Source organism: Agrilus planipennis, unplaced genomic scaffold (assembly GCF_000699045.2).
Source record: "Agrilus planipennis isolate EAB-ADULT unplaced genomic scaffold, Apla_2.0 scaffold90, whole genome shotgun sequence".
Classification (NCBI taxonomy): Eukaryota; Metazoa; Arthropoda; class Insecta; order Coleoptera; family Buprestidae; genus Agrilus; species Agrilus planipennis.
Window position 1 is genome coordinate 256,011 of NW_020438865.1, and position 14,734 is coordinate 270,744.

Here is a 14,734-nt window from a genome sequence, read left to right on the forward strand (position 1 = left end):
AAGAAAACAAAGGTACCTATTATACAGACATACATCCTACATTATTAAGGCCTAGAATTTGCAATTACCTTGGGTACTAATCTTAATAAAATCCACCCTGTATAGTTTCAAACGAATATATTGTAGGATAACGTCACTAGCAGAAAGAAAACATGTGTTGGAATCCTCAAAAAAAAAGAGCAAAGTATCACATGTTATTTATTTCACAGTTTACTCCATATAACACTGACATCATTTCTTACAGAGTAAGTAAAACAAAACCGTAGTAATGTAAAGGATAAATTCCTATTAGGCTTATATAAAAAAAATAACGATTTAAAACGTATAATCTATTTTCGATCAAGCTCGCTTTTGATTTATTCGCTTAAAGGATTTTTTGAGTAATCATTAGGTACAATATAACAAGCTAATGGTAAGAGTTTATCTGAAATAGAATATTAATGAAGCAAAAAACAAACAAAAAATGTAGACGTAAAAACAGAGAGGTAAATCAAGGTTATTAAATTCAGATACAAACAAGGTGTTTATGTGAGATTGTATTATAGGATGCTATTCAGATAGACAATATAAAGCCTTTTCATCGTTCGGGTTTATGTTGTATGTAAATCGCAATGGCACATTACGTCTACAATTTAAAACTTTGTACTTATATATGCATATGTATCGGATATTTAATAAAAACATTTAGTTATAAGCAAACATTTAACAGGAATTAGGAACGCACAAATATTTACGTAGTTTACTGAAGCAAAAAATTAAATTGCAAAAAAAGTTCTATTGATAAAAATAAAAACTGGGAAGTCATATTTCCTTGGGTAGAAATAAATTCATTCAGTAGATATTATTTATATACATATTAAAATGTGCGTAATGAATTAAGAATGAACAGCCCATTGTTTTCACGACCACAGTATGTCTCGTTCAATGAGCTAAAACTGTTTACTTACTAGCTTATAATATATTTATGAGTCACACAATCTAAGTGCATATATTCGTATTAACAATTAATGAACTAATAAAAATAACGTTGACACTTTCACATGGATACTAACTAATAATAATTATGTCAACATATACTACAAACATTCCTACAAAATAGTAACAATCGAATATCGGACGGTCAAATTCAATTACATACATATAAGTACATGGTATAAAGAAGTTCCTATTAATCTATTGTTGCAAAATAAATAAACTTCTGACGATGACGATTATCTATTATAAATATTAAAACATTCAGACGACATAAAATAAAAAAAGTCTATGCCCTGTTTTCACGTGATGTGAAAAAAAAGCGACAACTCGAAAAACTTGTTTGAAAGACGTAAGATAAAGTCATAAGATCAAATATTTGAATCGAAAAGTATTTCATCTTTGGGTAAAAAAGTTCATAATGTCTAATCATAAATAATGGTAGAAAAAGAATAATAAAAAATTAATTCCGGACGCATGCGTACATCTATTATAGCAGAAACAAATTTTCGAAGGCGTGCACAATCCAAAATGCAATAAGTACAATAAAATTAATTCAGTTGTGATGTAATTTACAAGAGGAATTCATGGAAAAATTAAAATTCGAAGGTGTGTGACCTAAACATGACTGATCGCAAACTCCGCTTGTTAATGAGTGCCCACACAAAATAAAAAAGTGCCATTTTCATATAATATGACAATAACATTTATAAATAAAAAAAGATGTGGGTTAACGGCCCCCAAAAAACATACCACTTATGAAGACGTTTCAAAAAACCACCGATAACTTCGGTAAAAATGAATGTCACTCCTGGATAAGAAAATTTTCACATAAAAGACGCATTTCTGAAAAGTATTCACTGATTGAAAATTGTTTTTGGCAAATGTTGTTGCTTATTTTTTCAAGTGTTCCGTACACAACAAACGTACACAAAACTGACCGCGAGTTAAGCCACAAACGATGTCAATCGCTCTCAGTCTCATGTGGCACTGGTATGTTGTATATAATACCTAGTTCTGTTGTCTGGGCCCACTAGATTCTGGGTCCCGCTAGTGAGTTCACTGGTGCTAATCATCAACACGTTTTAACATTCTTTTTATTTAGCTTATTCAATTTTCCAACATATTTTATAATACTTTAATTAATCGATTGCATCAAAATCGTTACTCACGGCGAAGCACTTCTTTTGAATTTTCTTTTTTTAGTTCCCAAGTTCAAAGAAAAGTTTTTATAAAGACCTACTGTTGTTATAACTGTTTAAAACTATTTGGACATCAACACAGTAAAAACATGATGACTGTACGAGTAAATATCCATTCTTAAAAATAAAATAATTTGATTAGAGGGTGATCTAATTCTACTTCAGCAACGCCTGTATTAAAAAGTACACAAACGTTTTCTTATCGCGCAATGGACAACAACAGCGAATACGTAAATATTCACATATAATTAATTGATTCATTCAAATTTTTATTTTATTATGGTACAAAAAACCTGCATAACAACATATAAAGCCATGAAGCTTAAATCCGAATTTAAACTTATTCAAAGATTAATTTTACGATTAATTACTTACATCACAAAATAATGTTTAAAAGTTATAACTAGTTAGTCACTATTATTTTTTATATTCCTTATAAAATAGATGGTAGAGGATAAAATAAAAAAAATAATCAAAGAAAAACAAAATAGCTACTAAACCATTACCCGAGTGGAATTTAGTTTCAAAATATAATTAATAAAATGACATTAAATTTCACAAACACAACTGTAAAAGATAAGCCAAAATTTGTTGTGTATATCGCAATCTTTATTTTCTTAAATAATATTCTTCCGGCGCCAGTATGTTATCAACGATTCTTACATAAACAGAAATGCTTTTTAGTTCGTGTAAACTTTTATAGATATAATGATCATACATTTATTTAATAAATATTCCAACTGTTTTCAATAATCAATTCCTAATAATACAAAAAGACAATAAAAAGTTTAAAATACAACAGTTTAAAAACTTTTTAATGCGTATTAAAACAAAAGAAAACAAACATTTTTAATTTGAAATACGTATTAAAATATCATATATTGTTAACACTTCCCTTGTTTTAATTGTGTGTGAGAATATTATTTTTTACAAGTAATAACAAGTTAATAACACCATTACATCATGCAACTTCAATTAAGTGGGTCCAACTAGTATAATAATTTTTTTTATGAGTGTATTTAAGCAAAAATTGTACATTTGCTGCCATCTATCGAAATAATAGCAAAACTACTTGGCGACTACAAAATTTCATTGACAGTTTTTGTGAGTTGTTCAAATTACGAACTAAAACTAATCGTAAATGATTTCTTTATTTTTGATTAGATTTTTAATTTCTTTTAAAAAACTGCTACGCAGTAAGTGAATTTATACAAGACAGTACTTCTTTTCTGACTTCTACCCAAAATGCATGCGTTTAAAAAAATTAATGAATATTTTCAAAATTTCAAATACTAACTCATTTATGTTGTGAACCACACTATCAATTTGACATTTCGCCATGTTTATTGACTTGTTAAACGTCAACATTGAAATTTCACAATTAAAGCTTTATTGAAGCTCCTAAATTATCATATATACCCATACTCTGCGAAAAAATAGAATATATATTAGTAAACTGACTGTGATTCCTATTGAAAATGAATCGTACTGATGGACTCATACAAAGAAAAAATATAACTCGTGAAAGTAGTGAAGGTGTGACTAAGGAACAGCATGGATTTGATAAGAAAGATGATCGAGTTGATGACTTAGAAGATGGAGACTCAAAAGAAACTCGATTAACACTAATGGAAGAAGTTCTACTTCTCGGACTTAAAGATAAAGAGGTACCTACACACTTTCAAATACCTGCCATAAGGGCCACCATCAATTACTTGTATTTTAAAGGGTTACACTTCATTTTGGAATGATTGTATATCTAGTGGCTTAAGGGGGTGCATCTTGGTTGAACTCGGATTACGAGGAAGAATAGAGTTGGAGAAGGCTGGCATGAGACGCAAGGGACTTTTATCTCGAAAGCTAATTCTTAAAAGTGATACCCCTACAGGTGATGTTTTATTGGATGAAGCTTTAAAACATATAAAAGAAACAGATCCACCTGAAACTGTTCAAAGTTGGATTGAATATTTAAGTGGTAAGTGTCAGTTTTATTAAAAAAAAAACATTACAAAATTATAAATTAAAAATTGTTCTGTAAAGATGTTCCTATTACTTTTATCTTTTGTAGATATATTTTTGTGGCCTTGTTAATTGTCATTTTTATTAACATTATTCAGGTATTATATCACTTATCTGTAGAAAGTATTTGATAAAACCGATATATTTTTAATTATTAATTTGGAATGTATCAAAAAAGATTATAGTAATGCAGCTTTTTAATTTTACCAATATCTAGTATTTAAGTACGCTCCAAATAAATAAACTTTTATCTATACAAATACTGTTTTAAATAATTTTAAGTTTTCAATACACGTAAAATTACGACGTTTGCTTTGATTTAATAGGCGAGACATGGAATCCGCTAAAATTGCGATATCAACTCAAAAACGTGAGAGAACGTTTAGCAAAGAATTTAGTTGAAAAGGGCGTTTTAACCACTGAGAAACAGAATTTTTTGCTTTTTGATATGACAACCCATCCTCTTACCGACAACGTTACAAAATGTCGCCTTGTTAAAAAGGTAATTTTTATTTTAATAATGTTTGAAGTATTTTGATATCCAATTTTGTGTAGATTCAAGATGCAGTATTAACAAAATGGATAAATGATCCACAACGCATGGATAAGCGAATGCTGGCTCTGATATTCCTTGCCCATGCCAGTGATGTTTTAGAGAATGCTTTTGCCCCGCTCAATGACGATGATTACGAGCTAGCATCAAAAAGAGTCCGAGAACTTCTGGATTTGGATTTTGAACAAGAATCTGTTAAGCCAAATTCTACAGAAGTTTTATGGGCAGTGTTTGCTGCATTTACCAAGTAATTCTAAAAAAACGGAAATACATGAAGTAAAAGTAAAATCAGTGTTAACAAGAAACGTGTTATAGTAACGACTTGTTTACTCCATCTGAAAAAGACTGTTTTTTACTTAAAATTTTATTGATTTACATGCATCAATGTATATCAGATTAAATGTGTTTGTAAAAAGGGACAGTGTATTAAAAATTTAAACTAGCAACTACTTATTAAAATTAAAATGAATTCTTTACACTGTTACTTTTGATACTACTATACTGGGAATATTTTTTGATATGTATCAAGTGTCATAAAAATTAGTAGTGATATAATTTATATCTTTTTCATGCCTACAAATTTTATTGTGTATGTATTAAACACTTTAGTATTTATATTTTCATTATTTGTTATGTGCATCAGTTGCACTTTGTGATCATATAAAATTTGTTTATACATAAAACGCCCAATAAGCAAACATCATAATTAACTTCCTTCGAGCAGGTTAATGTATTGTATTACGATTATTCAATTTTAATGATGTAATTGGCACGAATTATTGTATTGTAATAATATTTGATAATATATTTTATGTTAAATTATGATTATAATTTTGTAAAAAGAATGTAATGTAAATAAAATGAATTTTCTGGCTAATTAATTTTATTTTTAGTATGCAGTTTACTTACCATAAGAAAGACATTATTAGAAGCAAAAACTAACACAATAAAAAAGCAGTCACCCTCGCCTTGTAAAAAAGAACTGCATAGTCACTGGGTTAATTATAATAATAGACTATTTTAGTGTTTAGTAGCAAATAAAATTCCAGGAACTGCAAAAAATGATATATTTTACCATCATACTATATAGAATGAAAACTTACAATAGAGGATTTTAACTGATCAGTATGATGTATAAACATGACTTACCTAGAAAACATACATCACATTATTTCTAAAACTAATGGTTAGGGCAATAGTAAGTAGTCTTAAAAAGACCAAAGTTGGAACACTTTTGTGCTACAATAAAAGGACCAATGGCTGAGTGGTCAGAAGAGCAGTTCACAACTATAAGGCCCGAGCAGTTTGCCCTTAGTTAATAATTAACATTAAAGAGATCAAGCCCTTCAGTTATTAGTTTGTATTCGGACTATTTAATTATATACATACAAAATGAGCGATGGTGTGGCCCCGTACAATTAAATACAAAAGAACCCTAGGCCGAGTTATAAAGAGCCCTGTAAGGCCTTAATTACAAGAGGACAATTACTTACACATGAGGCTGACATTTACTACTTCCTACACATAAATTATAACGTAAAAAAAAAACAAACAGATTAATACTAAATACTAACAAACCAGTTAGTTTCCATACAATTTTAGATTCAGTCAAAATATTTAGGCAACACAAAAAGAAATCATTACAAATGAGAGGAAGTGAACACACAATTTCCATTCAATGCTAGTCTAAATTTAATAAAGTTGCAGATCATAACTGTTATCATAGCTTCTTTATGCTAATCTCTACCCAGAGTTTACAGAAGCTTAAATCATTAAAGCAAGAAAAGCACAAAGATATATATATATATATATATGTAAACTCTAAATTCATACTGTAAGTACTTTTCAAAATCATCAGGTAAAAACGAGTGAAAGAAATTTTCAGACAGTTAAACTTAATTTAATAATAAGCTCAGGAAGTGTACACGTAAGAACTACAAAAAAAATAAAATTTTTATACAAAAAATATGATTGTCCTTGCTACCGTTCATTTTTAATATTTATCATCGAATTTTTAAGATGAAAGTACTTAATTATTACTTATAAAAAATATTTAAGTAACACAAAAGTCCTAATAAATTTTAAAAATAACTTGAAGTATGTCTTTAGAGCTATTACTATATAGTCTATATTATTTACATTTAATCTAATATTTATTTTATCTAAACAAAGAGCGATACATTACTAATTTCTGCTATAGGCACTATCTATATACAGCCATTAAACTTGTAAAAAATGCCGACAATCAGAAGTATTGCCTCGCAACACTAACTAATCACAAATTTTTCTTTTCAATTGACAGCATTTTTTACAAAGCTATTCACTGTATTTAAAAACGCATTTTACTTTTTATCAATAAATGATTTTATACTTAAAAGATGCATTTATTAAATTAATAATCTTCATTTTCTGAATGAAAACGTTAAACAATTCCTTTTAAGTTTTCAATACACGTAAAATTACGACGTTTGCTTTGATTTAATAGGCGAGACATGGAATCCGCTAAAATTGCGATATCAACTCAAAAACGTGAGAGAACGTTTAGCAAAGAATTTAGTTGAAAAGGGCGTTTTAACCACTGAGAAACAGAATTTTTTGCTTTTTGATATGACAACCCATCCTCTTACCGACAACGTTACAAAATGTCGCCTTGTTAAAAAGGTAATTTTTATTTTAATAATGTTTGAAGTATTTTGATATCCAATTTTGTGTAGATTCAAGATGCAGTATTAACAAAATGGATAAATGATCCACAACGCATGGATAAGCGAATGCTGGCTCTGATATTCCTTGCCCATGCCAGTGATGTTTTAGAGAATGCTTTTGCCCCGCTCAATGACGATGATTACGAGCTAGCATCAAAAAGAGTCCGAGAACTTCTGGATTTGGATTTTGAACAAGAATCTGTTAAGCCAAATTCTACAGAAGTTTTATGGGCAGTGTTTGCTGCATTTACCAAGTAATTCTAAAAAAACGGAAATACATGAAGTAAAAGTAAAATCAGTGTTAACAAGAAACGTGTTATAGTAACGACTTGTTTACTCCATCTGAAAAAGACTGTTTTTTACTTAAAATTTTATTGATTTACATGCATCAATGTATATCAGATTAAATGTGTTTGTAAAAAGGGACAGTGTATTAAAAATTTAAACTAGCAACTACTTATTAAAATTAAAATGAATTCTTTACACTGTTACTTTTGATACTACTATACTGGGAATATTTTTTGATATGTATCAAGTGTCATAAAAATTAGTAGTGATATAATTTATATCTTTTTCATGCCTACAAATTTTATTGTGTATGNTGGACGGAACGGTTTGGAAAATTGAAAATAAAATAAGTGAATTAAATCGAAATAAAACGGAAATTAATCTTAACGAGACTTGTAAAGGCTACAAAAAAAAATTAAGTATTAATCATCATGTAATCGTAAAACAGACGCAGATCAAAAATCGGGATGAAAAAATTTAATTTTTAACACTCATTTTTCCATATAACTGGCATACTTTTAAATATGCCATTATACTGGTAAATTACTTTAAAACGAAATAATTCGATATAAAGAAGAATATTGTGTTCTAGAAATGCTCAATTTTGTTGCTAAAAATCTACCTTTTTATAAAAAAAAACAAAAAGTACAATAACTATAAGTATCTGTTTGGATGTCGGTTATCAGTAGTTATATAAAAAAATTGTTACAACAGTATTTTGAGGAATATTTACTGCATTAGATCTGAATAATGCAAGTTGATTTTTATGCAAAATGTGTGAAGTATTTTTAAAATGATTAAATATAAGCCCTATTATATACATACAATATTTCTGTTCTTCTATTCTCTTTTTGTTCATTAATGTGTTTCTTTGCTAAACCCTTGTGTTATATAACACTATAACACACAGCAATAGGAAGTGTAAGAGTTATTGGCCCTTAATTACATATGAATCTGAAATTTTGAAAGCAATGTAATAAAATTATCTTTTAATAACAACTTTCAAATAAGCGGTTCCGTGAATAAAATATTTTACTTGTGAGAAATGCCTAATGTTCATTAATTTTAAAATACCTTTAAGATGATTGTGTGTGGAACCACAAAAAGAAACCATTATAATTATTACATTTCTGAAGAAAAAATATAACAGTGTGTTAAAAGTTGACTTCTGCTACTACCGAAAATAAATGCAATGTAAATGTAGCATGCTACTGAAATATCATAAGCAGTCACGTTGCTCAAGAATCGAGCCTATACCCTGAATTTAATTTAAAATTATGTACGAACCTTGAAAAACGTAGATCTATCACTGCGGTTCAGTTTCTAAGAGATATTATATTATCAAATATACAAAAGTTTATTAGTATTAAGACCCATTGTTTTTTCTTTACTTTTCAAATGCAGCTTAACTATTGAGCAAATAATAATTATTCAGCTTAAATCCAATACAGCTCCATAACTTGCACAAAATTACTAATCGTTAAGTATATAACTTCGGTTAAAGAATTTTTAATGAATCTTGAAAGCAAACACCTAACTTATATCACTTTCAGGTACAATAAAAATTTCTTATTCACTCGCAATTAATATATCACATATTACCTTTTTAAAATTGTTATACCATGTTAATTCATAAATTTATCAAATATGGTAAGTTTTAAATATAAAACGTAGTTAAAGAAAAAAGAAAAGGGATATAGCACAAGAAATCTGTATGATATCTTCTTATCCTTTGGTTTACTTTTGAAAATGTTAATTTATTGCCACATTAAGACTTTAAACATTGTGTCACTACTTTCAAGATCCTTTAAATCAAACAGGACTAACTTTTGGTTAGTTAATAAATTATTGCACAATAAAAATATATAAACGACAGTGTCAGAACAGTCTAACTTGCAAAATCAAATCCAGACGACTTTTAATTAATGGATGCAAGCCAACGCCTATTAAATAAATTATCTTTGATTACTAAATTCTGCTTATTATGAATTAACACGTATATATTTCCCTATCACACCCAACCACAAAGTCAATCTACATTACTTTTCAAGAAAATATCATAATAAAGTACACGGAAAAGAATGATTATAAGAAGCTAATAAAAAGGAGAGAACACAAATTAGCGTTTACATTAATTTTCACATATGAGAGGCGGTTTTAAAGAGATGTATTTAATAGTTTGAAATTGGGTTTGTCAGGGTAGACATATACATATTAATATTTACTCTATGGATTATCGAAACGTTATAAAATCATTGTAAGTTACTAACACTTACAAACACTCAAATACATGTGTGCATCTTGCTTTAAGTCACCATCTTTAATGGTAGTAACTATTAATGCAATCACAATACTACGCACGATATGTGTTAAAAACACAGTCATTGACTACTTAGAATTAACCTAGAATCACATGTAGTACCACATCAGAAATAGGCTACGTGACAGGGGGCAACTTCCCTGAATGCGTGCTATGTTGAGAATGTAATGTTGCCGATCTTTCATCGCTAAGTTGTACACGTACCTTATTGCTGTTACTACTTAGCAACGTGTTACTTTTGGGGGTACGCAAGCCGGTCGGAGTTCTTGTGGGCTCGCTCTTCTCTTGCGGAGGTCTGGGTAAACGTCTACGAAGCCATGCGTGACGTAATGCAGCCGCAGGTGTCATACGTACATCAGGATCCCACTCTAAACAGCGCTTAATAAAATCTAGAAACAGTGGGTCATCACAACCCTTAAGCGCCCGTTTAAGTTCTTTCGATCCAGGTGGGCCTCTTGGCTTGCCTCTGCGACTCAACCCGCCACTTAACACTACTGTACCATCTGCCAAAGCGGTCGCTGTACAATAACGAGGATAACCCTTTGAACTTATGAAATTCTTAGCGCGTTTTGATTGATCTAAAAGCTTCTGCGGAGGCATACCAAGTAGTTCCATTATGCAAGCGAGTTGGTCAGCCTCGTCTTCACCAGGAAGAAGAGGAAATCCTGTTAAAAGTTCTGCAAGTATGCAACCCAAAGACCACATGTCGATTGGCATCCCATATTTCGCTCCAAGAATTACTTCAGGAGCCCGATAAAAACGAGACTGGATGTAGGTATACACTCTCTGATGTTCATAACACGATGATCCGAAGTCTATGACCTGAAAAATCATATTCTTTTAGTATCATAGCCATTTCTTTTAAATCTTTCATCTTAATAATAAATGCAAATAATGATTCTAATGCTATTTTGTATTTCTTCTAAAAGGAAAATTAATTTTTATACTTATGCAATACTAGAGATAAACACATTATAGTGTGGAAATAAAAAATATATCTTAATAATCATTTCTAATCAATCTGATAAGACAAGCGAAACCTGTTTAATTAAAAATCAAATTCGTTTTATCGATTTTACAATTAAAGCAAACTTTGATTTATTTTATAGTATATATACTTAATTAAATTGAGTACTGTCACGTTTTAAAGGATACTTTTTATGAAGCTTTTCAATAAACTTAATCCAATTGTTTTACATTTTTCAGAGTTAAAAATAGCAAAAATTAGCTGATACAAGTCTTTTTCCGTACAGTTTACTAGGTCTTTAAAAATCACATAATTGACGCATTTACATCTGTGTTATCCACAGCAATTAAAATAGCTCAAATTAATAACATGCGTCACACTTATTCAGTTAGAAAGGACGTTCAATACATATTAATTTTTTATTAAGCAAATGTGCCTCTACCATAACAAAAACCAGAGCTAAATACTAAATGTGTTAATATATATTTTCTTAGCATACCTATTACGATTTAATTTAACACATTAAAAAATAATTTCATGTTTCAAACACAGAATCATTTACTATTAATTTTATAAGAAGATTAATTTAGTTATTTGCTTGNGTTTTATATTGGCATTTTATAGGCTACTATAGTTTTTTATTAGAAGTGCAACTTCTGCAACTGAAGTTATAAACCATTTTATTTAGAAATATTCTCTATTTTGCAATTACTTCCAAGAATGAAATATTCCTTGTAATAAATACATCGCACAATTTAAAAAGAAAGAACAGGTTAAGGCAAGGAATAAATAAAACTACGTGTCAGAAAAAAATATTCAATTACAAATTAAAAAAAAAAGGAACAAATTAACAGCTGCTATTAATGATATAAAACAAATTTATACTACAAATTTTAGTACTCATTAAAAAATCAATACCTTTATTTTATATTATATTGTAACAAATGATAGCAAACATCATTGAAAAAATGTACATTTTATTTTCCCATTTAAAATTGTATGAGAAAAATTCATTGCACAATACATCAATGTAAGTAAAAAAAAAAGGAGATAAATCTACAATTCAGCTTAGAATTAACCATATTTACAACTTACAAATATTTACCTTTTTAAACAAAACTGTACCTTTAGAGGCAATATACTACATTACTCTTCATCTAAATCAACCAAACATATATTCTAAATAGTGGTAGAATCAGCAAAAAAGAACCTCACCATTTTTTTTGTAAAACAGCAACAAACAACTGCAATAGTTTTTACTATTATTCCAGTGTATTGGTTAACAATTTAGAATATAAATAGTAAATTACCAACACGATAGGAAATGAATTTATTACTGAAAATTTTTTCAGTCTTGTGTAAAAATAAAACTACCAATTAAAAAAAAAAGATAAAAACAATATATTTTCTAAATAATTTGTTATTTTACTAAGATATTCATTCATTTCGAGTCTAATAGTTACTTATGATTAGTTAGTAATGCCAATTTAACTAATATAAGACAAGAATTCATATTTATTATCACATACCATATTTAAAAATATCAGTGTACACTGTACACAATATTAATGTATTGTCTGGTTGAACTGATGTGTTTGAGATAGGATATCACCTCCTTTCACAATATAAAAAATAAAAATTATACGAAAATCATCATATTATGTTTGCACCCTAAAATCAGTGAGATAATTCACCTCATTAAATTCGATCTTCATCAAACAGTTCTTTGGTTGAAAAATTCCAAACGTCAATTTGCAAACTTACAAAAATAGTGGGTATCTATCAGTAGATAAAAATAGTGGGCGATTTTTTTTATCACAATTACATTATATAACAAACATAAAAGATGTTACAGTTCTTGAAGAATATTCATTATTGTTACAAATGTTCTTATTAAAAACATATCAATATTAAATGTACAGTTCAGAGTATTTACATATTTTTACAAACTGATCTTAACTCAGTTAATATATACAATTGGATTACTTACGATGGCTTCTTGTGGCGCTTACTTTTATCAGGAGGATTCGAAGGAGACACAGCCCTTTGTTTTTTATTTGCTTTACATATGGCACAGTGAAATACCTATAATTATAGAAAACATTAGACCTATTTAAGCCAGTACAATGACATCTAAATAATATAATTTTTATGTTTAACACTTACATCTGGGATGTTGTTCTTTTTAATTCGTGCACAAGATAAATGTATCCAGGTAAGACAAAGTGAACACTCAATCATGGGTCTACCAGCAAACGGCTTTCCACAATAACAAGTGACTAGATCATGTGAGTCGTTCCCTTCATCAGTTTCGTCACCACTAGGTTTATCGTCTTGTCCAGAGTTAGTTGCTTCAGAATTTGATTCAGAATTGACACTACTACCTGAACTATCTAGAGGAGGACTAAGATTTGTAGAATTCCTAATTTCCTAAAAAATTATAATTATATTTATATCACACACCAAACCTCCACCTCTACATTTGATTGAGCAATACAAATGAATTAACCAGATAATCATATAAATATGGTTAAAAATCTGCAAATACTCCTAAACAATAAAATAACTAATGCAGCCATAACAGAAGTATCTTAACCATCTAATTATGAGAAAACAACTTACCTCGTTTTTTTGGGCATCATAATTTTCATATTCTAGTATATATGTGCAAAATAAATAAAAGTCTTCACTAGTTCTAGGACGTTTTCGACCATTTGCATTTTTGAATGTATCTTCTTGCTAAAATAGTAAAAATTAAAACAAATTTATGCAGATGATAATAAACAATGTCAGCTATTCCTTAAGAAAATCCAACCCTAAAGAGAAAATGCATTTTTAATCTTAAAATAACACATACTGAATAAATTGCTATCAAACATAAAAACCTAACCTTTCTGTCTGGCGAATAAAAAACGATTTTTGAAATACTTACGTTTTCCTCATCCATTATAGCATGGGAACCTAGAAATTATTGATAACATTAATTTTTAATAGAAATATAACTTAAAATTAACTGAAAATTTACATTATGAATGTCTCAATCTAAATGTATCTTCAATCTAAACTTACCAGATAGTTCTTTATTCGTCATGGTTTTATGCCTAATTTTATTGTAATATGTAAAATAATCTTCAACATCACACTTTTTCAAATGAAAATAAAATTTATATGTTTCTATATAAAACCCTCTTTATAATATATTTACAACAGAGAATGGTACAATGGGAAAGCATATACATGTAGCTGTATAGTTTGCGATATCTTTTTCTAAACCCGTTTTTCTATTTCATTTTTTCCACAACGTTCCGTATATGGCCATCGCAAACACATAGATCCCTTTCGTGCTCTTCACGTCAACCATGAATATTCACTTCTCTATTTATTTCGTAACTTGCAATATACGAACAGAAAGCATTGACGTATGAAAAAAGTAAAATTTCTTGAGGCGCCAAATTTAAAAAGTTATATAAAATAAAACAAAAATTATTAACATACTTTATGCATTTTAGCAAATAAAAAATGAAGACTACAAAAAGCAAGTCAAAACTAAATAAGAGGATATGTATATTTATTAAAAAAAGTATTTGCAAAGAAAGTAACTGTTGTTTTTAATTACTGTATAATACTCAGTTAACTAATTTTTCTTTGAAATAAAGTATGTTTATTTTCCTTTTTTAGTATTAAAATAATTGATAAATAGAAGTTTTC

The 14,734-nt window shown here is 28.7% G+C and overlaps 5 protein-coding genes across 5 annotated transcripts in view; 2 read left to right on the forward strand and 3 right to left on the reverse strand.

Annotated features, from left to right (window-relative positions):
• The window catches only part of LOC108737317 (rho GTPase-activating protein 7), a 45,472-nt gene extending 43,287 nt beyond the window's left edge, over positions 1-2,185 (reverse strand). Inside the window, exon 1 of the mRNA XM_018470102.2 lies at positions 1,726-2,185. The gene's annotated coding sequence lies outside the window, so the exon portion shown is untranslated. The remainder of the gene's footprint in view (positions 1-1,725) is intronic.
• A 1,162-nt stretch (positions 2,186-3,347) lies between these two features.
• LOC108737280 (Golgi phosphoprotein 3 homolog sauron) lies at positions 3,348-5,541 on the forward strand. The gene is made up of 4 exons (XM_018470021.2): positions 3,348-3,841; positions 3,903-4,149; positions 4,520-4,695; positions 4,749-5,541. The coding sequence occupies exons 1-4, from the start codon at positions 3,653-3,655 to the stop codon at positions 4,995-4,997; spliced, it is 861 nt and encodes a 286-aa protein (XP_018325523.1). The 5' UTR covers positions 3,348-3,652; the 3' UTR covers positions 4,998-5,541.
• A 1,662-nt stretch (positions 5,542-7,203) lies between these two features.
• On the forward strand, positions 7,204-8,046 carry LOC112904789 (Golgi phosphoprotein 3 homolog sauron-like; the record flags this gene model as incomplete). Its single annotated transcript, XM_025975746.1, has 2 exons — positions 7,204-7,407; positions 7,461-8,046. Coding segments are annotated over 2 exons (453 nt in total), but the record flags the coding sequence as incomplete, so codon positions are not given.
• Positions 8,047-8,059: 13 nt separating this feature from the next.
• Positions 8,060-11,006, reverse strand: LOC108737342 (dual specificity tyrosine-phosphorylation-regulated kinase 2). Its single transcript, XM_018470157.2, has one exon. The coding sequence runs from the start codon at positions 10,891-10,893 to the stop codon at positions 10,177-10,179; it is 717 nt and encodes a 238-aa protein (XP_018325659.1). The 5' UTR covers positions 10,894-11,006; the 3' UTR covers positions 8,060-10,176.
• A 923-nt stretch (positions 11,007-11,929) lies between these two features.
• LOC108737281 (PHD finger protein 23A) lies at positions 11,930-14,311 on the reverse strand. The gene is made up of 5 exons (XM_018470022.2): positions 14,096-14,311; positions 13,959-13,987; positions 13,649-13,765; positions 13,193-13,456; positions 11,930-13,111 (listed from the first exon to the last, which is right to left on the reverse strand). The coding sequence occupies exons 1-5, from the start codon at positions 14,115-14,117 to the stop codon at positions 13,013-13,015; spliced, it is 531 nt and encodes a 176-aa protein (XP_018325524.1). The 5' UTR covers positions 14,118-14,311; the 3' UTR covers positions 11,930-13,012.
• Between the last annotated feature and the right edge of the window lie 423 nt (positions 14,312-14,734).

Coding starts and splice junctions, on each gene's coding strand:
- LOC108737280 (XM_018470021.2), top strand. CDS start 3,653: ATGAATCGTACTGATGGACTCATACAAAGAAAAAATATAACTCGTGAA. Junction 3,842..3,902: donor TCGGACTTAAAGATAAAGAG/GTACCTACACAC, acceptor TGTATTTTAAAG/GGTTACACTTCATTTTGGAA. Junction 4,150..4,519: donor TTGGATTGAATATTTAAGTG/GTAAGTGTCAGT, acceptor TTGATTTAATAG/GCGAGACATGGAATCCGCTA.
- LOC108737342 (XM_018470157.2), bottom strand. CDS start 10,893: ATGATTTTTCAGGTCATAGACTTCGGATCATCGTGTTATGAACATCAG.
- LOC108737281 (XM_018470022.2), bottom strand. CDS start 14,117: ATGACGAATAAAGAACTATCTG. Junction 13,988..14,095: donor GACGAATAAAGAACTATCTG/GTAAGTTTAGAT, acceptor AATAATTTCTAG/GTTCCCATGCTATAATGGAT. Junction 13,112..13,192: donor AAAAGAACAACATCCCAGAT/GTAAGTGTTAAA, acceptor CTATAATTATAG/GTATTTCACTGTGCCATATG.